Source organism: Calliphora vicina, chromosome 3 (genome assembly GCF_958450345.1).
Source record: "Calliphora vicina chromosome 3, idCalVici1.1, whole genome shotgun sequence".
NCBI lineage: Eukaryota > Metazoa > Arthropoda > Insecta > Diptera > Calliphoridae > Calliphora > Calliphora vicina.
Window position 1 is genome coordinate 5,265,319 of NC_088782.1, and position 21,625 is coordinate 5,286,943.

General features: G+C 28.8%; 1 protein-coding gene across 1 annotated transcript in view; it reads left to right on the forward strand.

Moving 5' to 3' along the window:
• The first annotated feature begins 369 nt into the window (after nt 1-369).
• The window catches only part of GluRIB (Glutamate receptor IB), a 153,735-nt gene continuing 132,479 nt past the window's right edge, over nt 370-21,625 (forward strand). Inside the window, exon 1 of the mRNA XM_065503486.1 lies at nt 370-592. Coding sequence (XP_065359558.1) covers nt 370-592 — 223 coding nt within the window. The remainder of the gene's footprint in view (nt 593-21,625) is intronic.

Below are 21,625 nucleotides of genomic sequence, written 5' to 3' on the forward strand. Positions count from 1 at the left end.
ACATTAACAAAATAGTGGAATTAAGGCTTTTAAGAACAAAACGATACACTTTTTAAACAAACCAAAAATTTGTGTTCTTTTTTGTTCGATTTTGTTTTATTGTTGTTTAAATAATTAACAATTTTATGGGACGATAAACCAAATGCGAAAAAGTGTTTCTGCCATTATAACACTTGTCGAAGTTTATTTAACAAAGTGTGGAAAACGTGAAACATATAAGATTAAAAATAAAGAGAAAAACTGTAACAACAAATAAAGCAGCGTGGTGGCTTTTGGTTGCCGTGCCACATACCACAACAGCAGCAACAACAACTACAATAATAATAATACAAAAAACAACTATAAAAGTAACAAAATAACAACAACAAAATGCCTTTTGGATTAAGATTTTACACATTTCTATGGATAACGCTTTCAAACTCATGGCTACCATTCATGCCATTAAAGCCATCATCAACGTTCTACTCAACATCATCATCATCAGCGGCAGCACCATCAACATCATCCTCATCAAGTGGCATCTTTTACTATCACAATGCCTTGATGGGGGCTGAGGCACAACCATCATCATTAACCGAGAAAATTCCATTAGGTAAGTGAGGAGCTTTAAAGCAAGTGCTTAAAAACTACATAGATACATATATATATACACCAACACAACCACTATTATCTACACTCTCACATACATACATATAATAACACAAAATAAATCTTTGCTAAACTGCTGAAATAAAAAAAAAAAAAACAAGAGAACGAAATAAAACAAAGAATTGGTAGCGTTAGATACACAAGTCAGCCACTGGCTGAGTGGCATATGTGTGCCATTTTCAGTTTAATGTTTTTGTTTTTACTCTACTCGTATTTCTCTACTCTAGATTTTCACTTATTTTTTCGGTTTCTGCCGCCACTGCTGCTGCTGTTCCTGCTCCTGCTGCTTCTGGGTTTTACACAAAATAAAAGAAATGTGGAAACTGAAATGGGAAAAAAGTCGTTTACAATACAAACTTGGTTGGGATTGTGTTGACTGCTGCATATTCCTTTAACTACAACAACTATATAAAATGTAAACCTTCTTTTTGTTATTGTTGTAGCAGCAGTAAAAATGTTTGTAGTCGTTGACGACACAGTATCACAGTTAAAATACATCCGCAAAGCATGAATGCATACAGGCATAACTAACATAACACACACTTGCACATTAAAACAAATATTTGTACACTCACACACACACACACACACACATACTCATCCAGTTATCAAAATACAATACATTTGTATTTGTGTTAGAGTATCTGTGTGTGCGAGAGCTGCAAACATGTATTTACTTACTGTATGTATAAACACTAAACTAAAACTGCCGTAGTAAATGGCAAATGTTAGAGTTCTTTCGTTTCTTTATTTCTTATGGCGTTGTTCACCTTTAGCCAACATTAAAAGGAATAAATTTAAATATGATGCTGACTACAGTAAATGACAATATTATTAAACACTTGTCCAAATAAGTTAAATAATTAAAATGTTGCCGATATGCAAATTTATAATAAATAACACTGTGCTACACAAACATATTCAGCAAATTATTTCATTTAATTCTTCAAAAAAAATGCATCCATGAATTACTCCGCTCTCCGCTTGGTCTAAGAAATGTTAGATTAAGGAGTCTGTAATGTTTTAGAATAAAACGAAGTCAACAAAACAAATACATTATGACAGGTAAGCAATCGCTTTTATCAATCTACAAAAATTGTAGTTTCTTGGTTGCAAATATGCACTGACTCTTCCCTTTTTTCTCATTCTTCAATTCCTACTGGTGCAGCATTTCGACATAACTGTGCTATTGTTAATCTAGCGAAAATGTTTTTAGTTTTTATCCTAAATGCTTAGTTCAAAACTCAAGGAGCGGCAAAATTATGATAGATAATGAAGTATTGAACTTTGACTCATAATCTAGTATAATTTATTATTAAAATCCTTAAGAGCAATTCTTAACTTTTTAGAATATTTTTAAACAAAATTTAAAAAAAAAATATGATTTTTATTTGGTGTAAACAAAAATTTGAAATATTTTGAGTTGAAATCGCAATTTCCACAACATTATGAGTGGTATTGACTTACTTGTTCTTGGCTCTTAATCTATATATAATGATGAACATTTGTTCTTAAATTTTTGGAATTTATTTAACAAAAGGATGTAAAACAAATTTCCTTTTGTGGCCTTGTATGATTTACATATTTTTTGGATTTGAAAGCTCATAAAAACGTGCCCGTTTAAGGAATTGTAATAATTTTTTAAATATAAAAACATAGTTATGCAGTTAATGAATAATAGAGAAAATAATAAAGAAACATATCGATTCGGAACCAAAAGAACTGCTCATCTTTTGAGACCAAGAACGAATAAAGCCAATATCGGATACACTATTCCAAAGAGAAGTATATCCCAGAGAAAGCTTTTTCATCGATTGAAACAAATAGTAGTCGAAATGGGCAAGGTCTGGACTATAAGGCGGGTGAAGAAAAACTTCATTATAAGTAGTTTTTAAAAGGTATTGTAACATGTGTCAAAGAGTTGTCATGATGAAATATTACGGGCGTTTTTGATGCCAATGTTCGTTTCAAACGAATCAGTACAGGTTCCCTGTGATGGTCTGGACAGATTTCAGTAGCTCATAATAGGTAGGACCCGTTTGATCCCACCAAATACAGAGAATTATCTTATCACCATGGATATTTGTCTTTGGTGTCAATTCGGCTGGTCAACAGGGCTTCACTTACATTTCGGGTTATCGTAATGGATCCATTTTTCATCGCAAGTAATGACTCGGTGCTAAAATTATTTTCTTTTATAGCGTTTAAACATCATTTCGGACATGCAATCTTTCAGGGTATCTCGACTTCAATTCGTATGGTACCAATTTCCCAGCTTTCGGATGGATCCTGCTGCTTGAAAACATTTTAAAATTGCTTCTTTATTAACTCCTAAGGATTTGGAGTTTGAAAACCATTTTCATGGACTAATGCCTCCAATTCTTTGTATTTTTGGCTAGCCTTGGCGATCTTTGTCTTCTGTGTTAAAATCACCACTTCCATCACTCGCACGATGAAACACATTCACCATAAGCTTTGGTGAACAACCCGTGTGCTTTTGCGGCACCTTTTTTCAAATTACGACTCGTTGGTATACAATTCGATATTTTCGAAGCAAAACAATGGTTCAATAACTAAGTGAGATTAAGTGATAAAAATGTACCCCTCAAAATGAGATATAAGTTATTAGAAACAACAACCGTGTTCAAAAGATACTCCTACTATTTTAAATGCCGCATTTTTAAGTCATATGCGCAATACAACTTTTAAGTAATTCAATAAAACGCTCAGAAATGATACATATATAAAACAGCTGGTTTCAGTAAAATGGCAATAGAAAACAAACAAAGTATTATGACAAAATGAGGGATACACCTATCGTTTCTAGTGCAAAGCTGTTTAGAATTATTCCTAGAATCATTTCACCACTCGACCTGCCCTAATGAATAACCTTAGAAGTTTTAATGTTAAGCATTTTAATAATTCTTTTAAGAACTTAGAATTTAAATTTGTATCAAGTTGACCTCCTGTAGCCCGTTTCTGTATTTCTCGAATCAAAAACTTTCCGCGTGAAACGATTGAATTGCAACAAAAACAGTGTAAAATGAAACAAAATATGTTTTTTCTCGCACAAGTGTTTCTGTATCTTGAGTTTGCGAGAATTATCTGTCATTTAAAATGTAAGTAGCACAGAGTTTGAATAAAATAATTATGTATACACATGTAGGTACACAAAAATGTGTTTCAGAATTATTTGTTTAAATTCAGCAGTTATAAGCGCCCCACTATACTTTTAGTTTTATATTTAAATAATGACAATCAATAAAACACAATTGTTATATTTTGGCATTTTAATTTTTTTTAGCCTTTCACTGTTTTGGTTTTATTATAATTTCTTTCTTTCGTTGACGTTTGTCTTGCATTTGACACTTACTGGAAATATTCCAGTAAGAATAGAATCTGTGTTGTCTGTTTTCGCATTCAAATACAGAAACACCTTTTTCTCGCACATCGAGAAACGATGGAATTTTTTGTTTCACACTTCATGTGAGATGTTTTCCGATGCGAAAAATACAGAAACGAGCTACTGGAAACGTTAATTTTCCTGTTTTAAATAAACATTTTTCAATTATTGTCACACCTAGAAAATAGTTACGATTGCGATGACCGAATTACTGCTTATTATTTATGATGCAGTTAAATGACGATTAGGAACCTTAGTCCAAGATGAAGTTTTGCATAGGTATAGAAAAGATTTTGGTTATCGTTTTTTTTTTAAGAATTTTAAAAATGTCGCTTTTTATTTTTATAGAGTTTTGAAGATATTGTCTCAAGCTATGACCTTTTACATATTGAAATAAATAAAACGTATTCATACCGTATTAAGGGTAAGTTTTACATCATATAAATAAAAAGTTATGACCAATTATGTGATTTTTTTTCAAATTCTCATGAAGTAAAGTTTTTGGACCGAAATGGGTTTGGCGTCAAATTATTTTTTATTTGATGACTACTTGTAATATGCAATAACTTTGATAAACATCATTCAAATCAAATATGTTAAATCCAACTGATTGATCCTTCCTAAAGTAAATGCGAAATTTAATGGTTAATTTATACTTATTTTGCTATAGAAATATATTATATCAGGAATGCATATGGGAAACTGATAGTTTATTCAAGAATTTAAAAATCCAACTTTTTCATGTAAAGCAAAATGATAGATAAGCGCTATAAGAGCTAGAATTTTAAAATTACTTCATATTCAAAATCTAAATATGCACTTTTAGCACTATTATTATATTGATAGTTTTCATTATTATGTCAATCCACTGTTGATACACACCCACTTTGTAGTTGTAATATTTAAGCTGGATATAAATGTATGCAACTATTTGTATATGACCCAACGAAAACCCCAACTACATGATCGCAAGAAGATGCACACACACTCGTATGCAAAGAAACATAAAATATAACACTTTTTTATGCACATTCTCATACATACTAAAATACTCTAGTGCCTGCTAAAACGGATGTATTATAAACGAGAGCTGTGGGAACACAGCCGCACACAGTAGTAGACCTCTATGTAGCATCAAAAGTGTATACATAAACACTAGGGCGGCCTTTATTTTAAACTTTTGCAAAATAAAATTCTAAAATGGTTTTTCGTCATCTAAAAAGCAAATGCAAAAACAAATTATAAAAAAAAATTTATTTAAAAAATAAATCCAAAAAAATTCATGTTTTTTTTTTGTTGTCAAATTATAATAACACTCTGCTACAAAATGACACTTTTTGTCAGAACTTGAAAAGTGACCTAATGGAGGTTGTAGGCCTAGGTGAGCACATACTAAAACCGTTTTCAAAGATTTTGAAACACCCCCAAAATTTTGAGTTATTTACAAATATTTTTTTTTCTACAGTTTTTTGTTTTTTTTTATTAATATGGGCTGGGGGAGAAAATACTAAAAAAAAGTGTTAATGAAAAGTTGAATAACTTTTACAATTTTGATCCGATTTGAGTAATTAGAATCATGTTTTAAGAACTAAATTACCTTTATACATTAGTATACATTTTTATAAGCTACCATATCAAAATAAGCAATGAAAAGCTATTAAAATCAAAAAAGTTGATAAATTTTAGACATTCTTAACAAAAACAATACATATAATTTACAAATGTATCAGAAACTGCACGCTATTTTAAAGCGTAATCAGTTTTCTTTCCAAACCCGTTAACAAATTTAAACTCTGACAAAAACTGACTGAGTTACAGATTTATAAGTTGACGAACATCACTGAAAATGTTTTTTTCAGGATAACTTCTGAATTTGAGTGTGTTTCTGAAATTTTTTGACACGATTTGTAATGTGATGCACCGTGTAATTTATCGATGTTAGAAAATTCTAATATTTCATACTTAAACCAAAGATAAATACATATAGATCGGAAAATCTCCTGTCACAGACCTAACTCAGTTGTCAAAAATCTATATTTTTTCATATTAGAACGCAGCAATTTAAAAACGTTCAGCAGGATTCATCCAAAAGCAGAGAAATTGGATACCATACGAATTGAAGCTGAGATACATTGAAAGACGAAAAAACTCAATTTTTGCACCGAATCATTACTTGTGATGAAAAATGGATCAGTCGAATCGACACAAAAGCCAAATATCTATGGCGCTAAGGTAATAATCTGTATTTGGTGGGACCAAAAGAGTTTTACCTATTACGATCTGCTGTAATTTGGCCAGACCGTCACAGGGAACCTGTACCGAACGCAACTGATTCGTTTGAAGCGATCATTGGCCGACAAACGTCCAGAATATGCGGAACGATGTTGCAATACCTGTTAAAGAGTATTTAGAAAAAAGTGGTTGTGAAGTTTTGCCTCACCCACTTTATAGTCAAGACCAAGACCTTACGCCGCCCAACTACTAATTATTTCGATCAATACAGAACGCTCTCTCTCTCTCTATGGGATATGCTTTACTTTGGAACAGAAAATCTGAAATTGGCATGATTCGTTCTTGGCTTTATAAGATTACAGAGGTCAACAGCAAAAAAGGCTTGATAATGCATCAAATCTATATAGTGGTTATTACTATATAGATTTGATGCATCATTCTGTGGAGAGGTTTTTTTTAAAAAAATTTTAAGTAAAATTTAGAATATTTTTAGACGTTTCTACACATAATTAATGATAACTCAAAAACGATATTATTAAAATAAACTTAGAAAAATTTAAATTTACATAACCTTTAATCCGTTTATATACATATTTTGTGAAAATGAGCGAATTCACTTAATTGTTAATAAATTTGAAAAGAAATCCATTGATTTTTATGATCTCATATTGTTTCTATTGCATGTGACTTTTCGATAAGTATTAAATCTTAACACTTACTGCCGTTTTCGATTTTTTATGATTTTTTTAAAACAAAAAAATTTTATATTTTCACGTAAAAAATATATTTTTTGCTTCAATTTGTTATTATAACTTCGAAACTACTGAGCTGATTGAAATGCAATATATATGTCAAAATTTAGACATAGCATGGGGAATTTATTTTCAAAATTCAATCAATTTAAAGAAGAAAATTAACCACTCATTTTTAGGTATATCAAACAAAAAACTAAAAATTTGTGAAAATGAGCTAATTCACTTAATTGTAAATAAATTCGAAAAGAATAAATCGATTTTTATGATCGATATTCCATTTTGTTGCTCTTACATGTTGCTTTGCGATAAAGCATTTAACCTAAAGAATTTCTGCCGTTTTCGATTATTCATGAGTTTTTTAAAACAAAAAAATTTGTTATTTTCACATAAAAAATATATTTTTTTCTTCAATTTGTTATTATAACTCCGAAACTACTGAGCCGATTAAAAAGTATTATATAAACGGATTAAAGGTTATGTAAATTAAATTTGTCTCTATGTTTATTTTAACAATATCGGACTAACCGATTTTGGGTTCTCATTAATTATCTGGAGACACGTCTAAAAAAATTCATAATTTTATTTAAAAAAATTTAAAAAAAAAACCTCTCCATAGCATTTAAATTTTGAAACAAAAAATACATCAAAATTGTCTAGTGGTTTAAGAAGCCTCTAAATTTTTTTCGATTTTATTGCCCTATGTTACAGTTCTTTTGGTTACCCCATTTCTAAGTCATACACTTCATGTGAAATTTCTAAACATTTTTGATTAAATTTTCAGCATTTTAGACCTTGGGAGAATCGAAAACTGCTAAAGTTTAAAATAATTACCACCCTAGTGTATACACCAACATACAAAAATTTCTACACTTACATATGTATAGGTAAAATATATATGTGTGGCTGACTGTTCCTGTATGTGGCTGCTGCTGTAGTCCTTTTTTTCTTCTTGTTATAGTTGTTGTTGAATATTTTCCATGTTCATTTCTTTTAAAATTGCATTCACTGCATCAACACTTCTCATTTTATAGCTTGTTATAATACAACATAAGCAAATTTAGAAATGTAGAAAATAACAGCAGCAACAACGACTTTCAAATATTTGTACATACATATGTACAATGAAAATAGTACATATCGTCAACTTAAATGCAAATGGATGTAACTGCTAGAGTATTCAAATTACTCGATTTTTCTCTTGTTCGAATAAAACGAATAATTCGTATAAGAGATTTTAACTTGTTCGAATAATTCCATCACACGTTTAAAATTAATCGAATTATTCGAATAAATTAAATATTTTTTAAAAAAGTAAAGAATGAAGTTTTTATGTCGGTTTTTTAATATTTTATTGTTAAAGAAAATCAAAAAATAACGTTAAAGTTAACAATTCAAGTATTGATAATGTTACAAAACATTCGAAAATAAAGTCCATCATTAAATTTTTAACAGAAATATTCTGATCAGATTAACTCCCGAACAATCTACAAAACAATTGACTAGCAAACCCTTTAGTTTCCGCTTTGGAGCTATGCTTTATAAAAATTTGAGCTATTTGGACATAATTCTGAACTCAAATACAATATAAACGTATTAAGAGCTTTTTTATATCGTTCTTTAATTCGGGTTTTAAATTGAGTAACTAGTTATTTAGTAAATTAATTACTCACTATTTCTAAATTACTTATAACAAATTGTGTTACACATCAAGCTTTATCAACGTTTCCAAATCTTTGCTTAATAAAGTGGTCTTGGGGAATTACACAATAAAGGGAATCTGTTCAAAGTTTGATATCATTGTCAGTGACCGTGGCTAATTTGAAGTCAGGCAGTGCATGATTGACGCATTTACAAATACGTAAACCGTTTATTACTATGTTAGACAAAGATGTTCAATGATGTTCAAAATCATGTAGAAGACCAACTCCATGCTTTTCTTGCAACAAAACGTTAGTTTACAATATTTGTGTTTATCATTCGATTTATTAAATATTTTGCAACACTTACGTACGAGGTTAACAACATCATTTATATACATATATTTTAAGATCATAGCCTTCATCTATTTCAATGTAATCATTATAAATGTCATCCTCAATATCACTTTCGACCACCGTTTCAAAATCACATTCTCCATCACATTAAACTCCATTTTAATCTAACTTAAACTTTTTATTATTAATTGCGATACTTCTAATATTTCGCCAGCTAAATAACAAATATTTTATTCCGTACCTTTTATTTTCATTGGTTCAAGTCCTAAGTTAAACATTTTGAAAAATTAGTTTTTAGAATTATAACTTCTTGCAGTAATATTTATATATTTATAGAAGGAGCTATCGGAACACTCATCTACAGTGATCGAAAGTCCCTTTGTCTATAGTTATTTGTCGAATTTCAGAAGCAATACAATTTTTGTGAGTCATTATTAGTTATTTAAATTTGAAATTATTAAAAATTTTAAGCAATTTAATAAGTTTATATATATATGAACATTTATTCGTTTTATTCGATTATTCTACATAAAATTGTTCGAATTATTCGTTATTCGAAAATGGCCATTTTTAAATTGTTCGAATAATTATTCGTAAGAAATTATTCGATTAATCGAACGATCATTAGTCGAATAAATACCCTAGTAACTACACAAAAATTCAAAATCGAGTTTTTGGTTGATTATGGTTCTTTATATCAAACTACATGATTTTCGTTTTTATACCCTTCACCATGAGTGGCAAGGGTGTATATATGTTTGTCATTGCGTTTGTAATTTCTACATTTTTCATTTGCGACCCCACAAAGTATATATATTCTGAATCGTTATAGATAGCGGAGTCGATATAGCCATGTCCGTCTGTCCGTCTGTGTGTTGAAATCAACTTTCTGAAGCCCCCAAATAACTTACATACACGAATGATACATCAGTATCTCCGAAATTCTTCCGGCTCGATTGCTATTAAAAATCGAGAAAATCGGTCCACAAATGGCTGAGATATATTTTGAAAAAACCAGGACAACCTCGATTTTTGACCTATTTTTGACCTATATCTGGATTACTAAATCATTAATATAGACAATATGGATATCTAATGATAGATATTTCAAAGACCTGTGCAACGACGTATATAAGACCATAGTAAGTTGGACCTACAATGGGTCAAAATCGGAAAAAATATTTTTTAACCCGAATTTTTTTTCACCAAAAATTTTTTCACTAAATATTAAAAAAAAAAATTTTTTAAATTAAAAAAAAATAAAATTTTATAAAAAATTTAAAAAACAATTTCGAAAAAACAACTGGAAAACAAATTTAAATTTTGTTTACCTAAAAATATTTTACATTTTTATTTTAAAGTATAATTTGGTGAAGGGTATATAAGATTCGGCACAGCCGAATATAGCTCTCTTACTTGTTATTAATATAAATTGTATAACGTTTTTTGCTTTTCGTGTAAAAAAAAATATATTTGTGGTTATGTCCGTTTGTATTTAAGGTGACGATATATACTAATACACATTTATATTGCATAGAAAAACCTATATAAGTAACTAAATTCTACATAAAAACTGTTACCAGAGCAAGTTTTTACAAATTTTTAAAGTGCATTTTAAAAACGTGACACAAAAATTTCATGGCACAAAAAGCCTGACTTTAAACAACAAAAAAACCCTGCAACAAAAAATATTTTTGTACAAATTTAGTTCAAGTTCTAATTTCCACACAGAAAAAAAGGACAATATAAAACTAAAGCAAGCATTTAGCTTTTATGTTCTAAAGTAATGGGGGAAAGGGTTGAAAGTACAGAAAGCATGAATATAAAATTTTATTATGTAGATTTCAAGTATTTTATTATCTTCTTCTTTTTTTAGATTACAACAATTACAAAACATTATTCATAATAATTTAATACAAATTGTATTTCTGTTATTTTTTTTTTTTTATTTTTTGCTTTTGGCATTTGTAAACCCGTTCAAGTATATCCAGGCAACTGCAACAACAAACAGTAAGCATTTATTTCATATTATATAGATTTTATTGACCTGATTTATTTGTTGCACACAAAAATTTAAGTAGAAATCTAAGTATGAAGAAAATTTTCGTTTTAATGGAAATATATTATTTTGTATTTTCAATAGCACTTGCCCCGAAATGAGAAAACCATTATTACTATTTGCAACTCTCCAGCTTTGGAGAGTTTTATGTTTGAGGTCATGTTTTGGCAGATTAGTATTTGTTGCTTCACATTTAATTGAAAACTTTTGATTCGAGACATTAAACCTACTGGGAGCATTGCAAGACATTATGGAATTGAAAGAAATTGAATTACAGTTTAAAATGTACTTTTCAATACATTTCCTTTAACTTAAATAAAAAAAAAAACAATAAGACACTTGATATGTGAGTAAAAAATTTATTTTAAACTACATGTTGCTAAAATTTTCAAATAGAATAAAATAAAAAGATATAAACTAATGGATATTTCTAAAAAAAAATGAATTTTCTTTGAATTTGCTAAATTAAATTATTTGACATTTAGGAAAAGATTTTTATGCAATTAGGTCAAATTTCACTCTGCTCCTATATATACATAAATGTTATGCCCATGCACTCACATATATGTATATAAAACAAAATGAATACATAAATATGTTAAAATGTATGTATAAATATTAGACCTGCTCCTTGTCCTTCTAAAAAATTTAAAAAATCTCTTCAAAAGAAATTTGATTCATTGTAATATAGGGAGGGAACTAAAATTGTCTACAAATTATATAATTTCTTTACTACTAGGGTATTCATTCGACTAATGATCGCTCGATTAATCGAATAATTTCATACGAATAATTATTCGAACAATTTAAAAATGGCCATTTTCGAATAACGAATAATTCGAACAATTTTTTGTAGAATAACCGAATAAAACGACTAAATGTTCGTATATATTTAAATTTATTAAATTGCTTAAAATTTTTCAGAATTTCAAATTTAAATAAGTAATAAGACTCACAAAAATTTTATTGTTTCTGAAATTCGACAAATAACTCAAGACAAAGGGACTTTCGATCACTATAGATAAATGTTCCGATAGCTCCTTCTATAAATATATAAATATTACTGCAAGAAGTTACAATTCTAAAAACAAGTTTTTCAAAATGTTTAACTTAGTACTTGAACCAATGAAAATAAAAGGTACGGAATAAAATATTTGTTATTTAGCTGGCGAAATATTTGAAGAATCGCGAATCAATATATTGTTACGTTTTAACCTTTACAAAACGTTTGGTTTATTTCCTTTAAATAAACCGGATACTTTTAATTGCAAATAAAAGCCATTTAGTGGTTTGAAAATGGTAACAACTCTTTATTTATTCAAATGTACAACAACAACAACAGAATTAAATAGTCACTCAATGTTTTTTTATACACGCTTGTAAATTCGCAGAAATACAGACACAATTTATAATGTACACGAATTCACTTGAAAAACACAACACACTTTAAGGCACTCAGTTGATGTTTATTCGAAAAGCGTCTCTGATAAACTCACTAACGACTGCAACCTCTGCCACTATTTATAACACTGCCATCTGCATTCTAGATTGTTCTTTAACTGTCAAAATTCGAATATTCTAGATCTTACTAATACATACGCCATCTGTGGTGTACTTTCTACAATATTCTTTAACTGAACATTCGAATTCGAATATTCGCAGCAAACAGCGTTGCCAACTTACGATCATTGTGTCAGCTATTACAGCACTGTTATTTGAAAGCATTCTGCTACTTTTTTTGAATTCAAGTACAATTTCGTAACAATATACAAATATTACTGCAAGAAGTTACAATTCTAAAAACAAATCTTTCAAAATGTTTAACTTAGTACTTCAACCGATGAAAATAAAAGGTACGGAATAAAATATTTGTTATTTAGCTACAGAAATATTTGAAGAATCGCAATTAATAATCAAAATTTTAACTTAGATTAAAGTGGAGTTGAATGAGATGGAGAATGTGATTTTGAAACGGTCGTCGAAAGAGAAATTGAGGATGACATTTATAATGATTACATTGAAATAGATGAAGGCCATGATCTTAAAATATATGTATATAAATGATGTTATTAACCTCGTACGTAAGTGTTGCAAAATATTTAATAAATCGAATGATAAACAAAAATATTGCAAACTAACGTTTTGTTGCAAGAAAAGCATGGAGTTGGTCTTCTACATGATTTTGAACATCTTTGTCTAACATGGTAATAAACTGTTTGCGTATTTGTAAATGCATTAATCATGCACTGCCTGACTTCAAATTAGCCACATTCACTGACAATGATATCAAACTTTGGACAGATTCCCTTTATTGTGTAATTCCCCAAGACCACTTTATTAAGCAAAGATTTGGAAACGTTGATAAAGCTTGATGTATAATACAATTTGTTATAAATAATTTAGAAATTGTGAATAATTAATTTACTAAAGTATTAGTTACTCAATTTAAAACCCGAATTAATGAACGACATAAAAAACTTCTTAATACGTTTATATTGTATTTGAATTCAGAATTATGTCCAAATAGATCAAATTTTTATAAAGCATAGCTCCAAAACGGAAACTAAAGGGTTTGCTAGTCAATTGTTTTGTAGATTGTTCGGCAGTTAATCTGATCAGAATATTTCTGTTGAACATTTTATAATGCACCTTGTTTTCGAATGTTTTTTAACATTATCAATACTTTAATTGTTAACTTTAACGTTATTTTTTGTTTTTCTTTAACAATAAAATATTAAAAAACCGACATCAAAACTTCATTCTTTACTTTTTTAAAAAAAATTTAAATTATTCGAATAATTCGATTAGTTTTAAACATGTGATCGAATTATTCGAACAAGTTAAAATCGCTTATTCAAATTATTCGCTTTATTCGAACAAGAGAAAAATCGAATAATTCGAATATCCTATTTACTACTTATACAATTTTTACAATATTGGTCTCATTCTAATACTGCTAGCATTACTCTTTCCTTTTGAACACAGGACACTGGACCAACAAATTGCACTTGAAAAAGAAATATATTCTATAAATTGTATGTGTTTTTTTGTTAATGAAATCCGAAAGCTCTTAAAAATCACCCTCTAATAGAGAGCCTCTATATCCATAAATTAAAATTATTCGTACCCCTATGGTAATTTTTTTTACCATTTGTTCCCAACGAATAACACGATATTTTAATATCACTTCGAAACAAGTTTGATCTAATTCATTGATTAAAATTTTGATTTATCCCAAATTTTAGTGAGCAACTCTAAATTGTTAGAATATTAGATCTTCTAGACGTAATGGATAGACCTTATCACAGTTAAACAATTCATAACTTATTATAAAACGTACCAAAACCCTCATATCACCCTCAAAACAATTACATTGTTTGTGTGTTGTTTTCCACACCAACGTTATGTTTATATATTTTACACTAACAACATAAATTTTGTTTTGTAGACCTAATCATAATTTAGCATCAATAACGAATTTAACTTTTCTGTATCTGTTTGTCATCGCATTAGTTTTATACAAACATTTTTGTAGTGAGCGTAGCAATAGCTCACTTTTTAGCTGAAACATATAATCGCTAGTGCAAAAAACATAAAAATTACATATGTGTGGAAAACCACACAAAAGGTTAGCAACGTCACTTTTTAAATATCTCGACATAAAAAAATATTTTTAAATAAATTAAAATGATGCGACAGGAAAAGTCAAGCAATTTCATGAATATCGCTTATCAATTTTTATTAGGTAACTGTATAAAAATTATGTGTGGTTTCCCACACAAAAAAGAGATGCGGTTTAACATTGGCTGGTAAAATCAATTACATTAAAAAACTGTTAAATTTATCAAGAAATCGTGTTACAATTTCGATTCAATTCAAGTTTAGAAATCAAAAAGTCTTAATTTACAATTTGCATCCATTACATTTTAATGGAACCCTCCTAATGTGCATGAGAACAGAAATTCCAAAAAACAAAAAACAAAAACTTTTTAATCGACAGATATGTAGATCCAGCTTTTTGTACATCGTTTTTTTATGTATAGCATAAAATATTTGTTGTGACCAATATTAAATTGAAAATGTTGAACAAAAAAATCACAATTTAAAAACAGCATTTTGACAGTTAGTGTAATTGTATACAAGTATTGCACATTCTAAAAGTATAAACATTTTGCATAAAATCTATTTCAATAAAAGTTCAATTAAAGTTTTTGTTTGAAATCCAATTTTGCATGTATTTGAAATTTTGGTTCTAAACTAGTTTTTTTTTTATTAATTTTCGAAAATACTTCAAAAATCAAATACAAACTCGTATATCAATTGTGATATACTACATACATATGTATTCGTTTTTAGCACAAAATAAAGGAATAGTTCTTTAGTTTATTTAGTTCCTATGATCCCGACAATATATATACAATATATATATTCATCTATCTATATATATAAAAATGAAATGGTCCATGTATGTAATGTCATCACGTGAGAACGGCTGGAGCGATTTGGCTGATTTTTTTATATTCGATTCGAAATTTTCAGGAGATGGTTTGTAGAGAAAAACAATTCCGGGTAAAACTCGGAAATTTACTTTTTTTGAGTCCAGTCAACTATAATAAAAAAGCTCCCTAAAGTATGCAGTACAAATTTAGATATTTTATTTGCAAATAAATAAGAACAGGCAGGTTTATGTGGGTTGGAGAAACTTGAAGAATTAACATTATTAAAATAGCTACCGGGCGAAGCCGGGGCGGTCAACTAGTTTCATATAAATTTCCACCAGTCATGCAACTAGTTTTGTATCAGTTCCCTTCCCTCGAAATTCAGTGTAGTACTTAATTACAAACAAAACCAACAATTTCAGACTTAATTGGAAATTTTTGGTTGCTTCCATTTTAAATCTAACTCATGAAAATGTTAAACTTCAACCCTACCATAGCCCATCATACTACCGTTCATGGTTTCATGTTGTAATATTTAAATGTCTTACTACTACTGTAAGGCTTAAAATTAAGAAAGAAATACAATCTCTTTCTTTTGCAGATTCTTTTATTTTTGTTTTCAATTGTGCTTAAGAAGTTAAGAAAATTCAGGCAAAAAATAATAATTTATTCTAGCAGGATTAAAATGCATTATTTATTTGTAAACTATTCAAATTTTTATTTAAATAATTAAAATAGTAGAAGTGCTTTTTGTGTGTATGTACTTTTGAAGTCATAAGACAATAAAGATTATGAATATTGTAATAAATATTTATGTATGTGGCCTACATTGGCTATTGTCAAGTATTTAGAAGGAAATTTAAAAACTATTTAATAAATAGTGTTGGCATTAAATAAGATTTAGAAAAAGCAAGCAAGAGAGCTATATTTGTCAGAAGCGAATTTTGAATACCCTACACCAAAGTAAATTGTCTATTTTATGACAAAATTGGACACGTGCAGTGATATGTCTAAATTTCATAAGTTACCGGAATAGATCAAAATAGTTGACTCAAATTTCCCGCAGGTATAAAAAAGTTAGTTATAAATTGAATTTAGAAATATTTTAGGCACTCCTTTGATATTTTCCTCTTGGGTCTGTATCATGATAAAGCTAAAGTTTTATTTATTTAAGTAGTGCCCCCTTCAGTTTTCCAATCACTAAATCAAATTAAATAAATCTCTCGAATCAAATTATTTATCAGTTTCAAAACAACAAATATACAATAAACTTAACTCGATTTCTTTGCAGCTAAACAAGTATTATTTGAAAATAAATTATGTTAACTGCAAAGATTTTCTACAATAAAACCATAAACAAACTTTAATTTGAACATGTTCTTTGGCAGCTTTAAAATAAATGGATAAATGAATGAGAGTGCAAAAAAGCTAGCAAAGGTCTTCGTTTTGGAAGTACAAGAAATACGGATGGAATAAATAAACTAAATAGACAAATAAGAGAAACACTACAGAAACTTAGGGGGAAATAGTAATAGACACTACATATGTATTAGGGTAACTCTTATATTGGATTTTTGATGCACCCAAATGTTAAACCTTTAAAATAATTTTAAACTACGAAGAAATATTCCCTATACAAAATTGTATGCAGTAAAGGGTTAATTTTGCAAAAATCGGTACATGTATATGCTAATACGTGTTTAGACTATCCAAACCCGAAACCGAAAACCGTTCAACCGGTTTTTTTAATTGTAAACTTTGTAAACTCCACCGGTTTCGGTTTTTTTAACTTTTCAGTTTTTTGACAAACCGATTTTTGTAAGACGGTTAACCGGTTTAAGTGAAATATATTTTCTAAAGCTCATTCAAACATATTTATGAAACACTATGATACAATTTTTAAAAATATTGATTTATTTTATAGAAAATTGTAGCATTTGACAACATTTCGTAAAAGATATAAAATAATTGCATAAAGAATTCGAAAATGCTAAATTTCAATTAAATACAAATTTAATATAAACTGGTTAACCGTTTTTTTGAAGACAAAAACCGAAACCGCTTAACCAGTTTTTTTAAAAGACAACAATCGAAACCGATTTTTTTCAAAAACACACTTTTTCGGTTAAACCGAAAACCGGTATTTTTAGTAACACACTCTATACGTGTTACTAAAAATAGTTTACGAATTTTATTAGCCGACAAAAAATTCTGTAGCTACTAGCTAGTGCAATATATATAGAAAATACCTATGTGTGGAAAACCACACAGAAGGTTAGCAACATCACATTTTAAATATCTTTACATCAAAAATTATTTTTTAATAAATTAATATCAGGCGACATTAAAATTCGATAAATTTCATTTTTAAATGTATAAAAATTGTGTACGGTTTCCTACACAAGGGATAGATACGATATGGTTAACATTGGTCTGGTAAAACCGATTAAATTACAAAAAAAAAAGTTAAATTGGTCAAGAAAATACATTTTTGAATCAATTCAATTTTATTCTAGAAATTTAAAAGCGTAAATAAGAAGCCAAAATTAAATATTAGAAAATTGTCTACGAAATTTTTTTTAAAGACAATTTTATGACCGAAACCTTTTCAACTCGGTCTCCACCCCACATATAGGTTTTACAAACTGTTAAAATATGAACTTTTAAACCTCATTTAATATTTTTAAATTTATTTTAAAACAATTTTGAAAAATTAATATTTGGAATTTGAGATATACAGTGGTGGCCACCAATTTAAGATAAATACTTGAATTTTTTTCATCAACTGAATTTTAAGTGCGTTAGAGCCAAAATATAAGGGCCTCTAAGGGTATGAAATTTATTACTAAGGTTTCTAGTTTCTGAAAAATGTTTGGAAAAATCGGTAAAACATATATGGACAAATATATGTGGAAATACGTTGACCCACCTCAGCGAACATCCGCTGTTAATAACATGATATGACCGAAACTAATACGAAATTTGGTCAGAATATTTTATAATAATAAAAATATAATGATATAAATGTGAGAAAATATGTTTATTTAAAAAGTTCGAGGTAAATATGTATGAATTGATATAGTCGAATAAATCACACTTGTGTGTTAAAACAGTCCTCATGCATACATATTTGTGGAAATATTTGAAAAAATAATTGACAATTACATGGAATTTAGCAAACAATTTTTGTCTTAATTACCTGGCCACCACTGTACATCTCAAGTTATATTTTGACATCAAATGAAATCCAAAAACAATTTTTATTTTTTTTAAATAGTAGCGGAAAAATACAATATTAGTAACAAAAAAATACTAAAAGAGGCCAAACAAAGCTCAAGCTCAAAGGCACATTTTTCATTTCGTTCATGTTCTAATGTCTCGTTCTTGTACCTAAATCATCGTCTGTTACCAGTACTCCGCGAACTTCTAGCTAAATGGCTAAAAATTTTAATTCAAATTAAAATTGATTGGTTTGGCTTATAAAAAAAATTGCTTTTGATTTTCAAATCATGTCTCGTTCGCTATCATTTTCTTCTAACATGTTTATTTAGAAGGGTAAAACATGAGTCGAAAGAAGAAGCGAATCAACAATAAGGAAATTTGAAAAAAAAAGATATCCATCAAAGTATAGAAAATATTATGAAAAGCAGCAAAGAAAACACCCTGATTGCTATTGAAATTGACTAAACCAAATTTCAAAAATCTGCTGAAACTAAATAGGAAAACTATCGTATAAGGCAGAAAAAGTTGCACAATAGAAAGGTAAATTATAATTAAGCAACAAAGCGCCAAAAATTCAAGAACATTTTGTTGGACTTCTATGTCTTATGTTTTAGAATATTAAAAATTAAATATTTTTCAAATAAAAACATATGGCTTTAATTTATGTTTCCTTTTTACTGGAGAATGCTATTGAAATAAAGTGTAATACAACTGTAATTCAATTACTTGATTATAATACAAGGCTTGAATTACACTTGCTTTCAATTTCAATTCCAGTACAAATGCTTATTGGGTACAAGAAAAGATTGGATTAAGGAGTAAAGAAGACATAAAATGTTTTACCAGTGGTCTTAGTTAAACTGTTGGTTCCTTTCACGCCATAAAATTAGATTCACTAAATAGGGTTTTTTGGAAATACGAATATTGGCAAATTTATTCATATCTTCAAAACGAAAGATATTTCGTCCATTTAAGAAAACAGCAGATATATGTTTAGTACTTTTTTTAAAATTCAAAATTTGCAGATAATAAATACAAAGCTTTTGCTGAAATTACTTTTACTAATCCGAATTACAAACGTGGCGGAAAAATATGTCGCGTTCTATATCATAATAAAGGTTGTATTAAAAATGATGGGAAATATTTCAACATGACAATAGAAAATCATATTTCAATATGACCTTTTTTGAGTTTGATGACAATCTTCAATCTTTTATAGCGTTCAAGCATCATTTCGAATAAGAGAAATTGTCTTTCAAGATCTCTTGGCTTCAATTCGTATGGTAGCCAATTTAACTTCTTTTGGTAGAATCACGCTGCTCGCGAACATTTTGAAATTGCAGCTTGAGTAGCTCCTAATAATTTTGCATGCTGAGTTTTTCAACAATCTTCATGGAATAATGACTCCAATTCTTGGTCTTCAAATTTTGTTGGCTGGCTTGGGCGATATTGGTCTTCCATGTCAAAATCACCACTTCTGAATTGCACAAGCCACCTCCCGCACGGAGCTTCGGTGAGCTATCGGTGTGCTGCAGCGCACTTTTATCAAATTAAAGTAGTAAAACAAAACTTCCCGCATATGACGCTTCGTTGGCACGAAATTCAACATTATTAAAGCAAAAAAAAAACTATGTATTTTATACTATAGTGTTCAATAATTAAGTGAGAATAAATGACAGATCCTTAAAAATGATATATATGTAAGTATGAAAAACAAATGAGTTTGTTGAGTTTGACAACAATCTTCATGGAGTAATGCCTCCAATTCTTGGTCTTCAAATTCTGTCCGCTGGCGATCTTTGTCTTCCGTGTGATAATTACCATATTGCTCACCCCAATCACCATTAATTTGGGTGAGCATTCATTGTGCTTTAGCTGCACATTTTTTCAAATTAAAGAAGTAAAGCCAATGTCGATGTAAAGCCAATGTTCGACATCTTCTATAGTTATTGGACTACAATGTTCAATGACTAAGTGAGAATAAATTGCATATAAGTTATTAAAAACAACGTTCAAAAGATACGCCATCTGTTGTGAATCCCGCATTTTTATGTTTATTCTATAGAAAAATTGAAAAAAGACAGAAATTTTTAAAATTTCTTATTATTTTTCACTTTAAAGACATATGAATGTTGGGTACTTGACTGTTCAAATGCACATATAATTATTTTAAGTATACTATTTTCTAGATGCTGGCGAAAACGAGTTATATATTTCTTTTCATTTTTAAACCCATATTTATTACAACAAAACAACAAAAGCAACCTTTTGCATTAATCAAAAAATTTAAACAAGAACAATTTTTAAAGATTTTTTTATTTTTATACACTCCAAAGTCATACAAATGTCGCGTTCTTGACTGTGGAAATGCATATATGACTTCTTGCAGTATACTGAGTACTTAAAACTCCAACAAATAAATAAGACTCTACTAATATTTTATGTATTGCAATAGCAAATGCTTAAACATTTCATGGGCTTTGGCTAAATTCCATTTGGTTTGCAGCTGGTTTCCCAAAAAGCTTGAATGTGCATTGCTGCCAGTTTAAAAATCCCTGGGTTGTCTCTATGTAGTTTATAACGTTTTATTTAAAGCAACGGTGAGCTGGAAGCTAAATTTGTTTATAGTTTTTAGTTAAAAACAAATAAACTGTTTTTTCTTTAATGTATTTCTGCTCATCTTCTTTTTATGTGAGAATTTATGTTTATTGTGCTTTTGTAGCGCTTAGCTGTCATGTAATTTTATTTATTTTTGTTTAATGTTTCTTTTTTTAGTTAAATTTAAAAGTACTTATTACAATATTTGTTTAAAAGACAAAATGCCAAAGCGTTTTGTTGTTGTTCACTTTTGCAGCATGACCGTTAGGGAATTT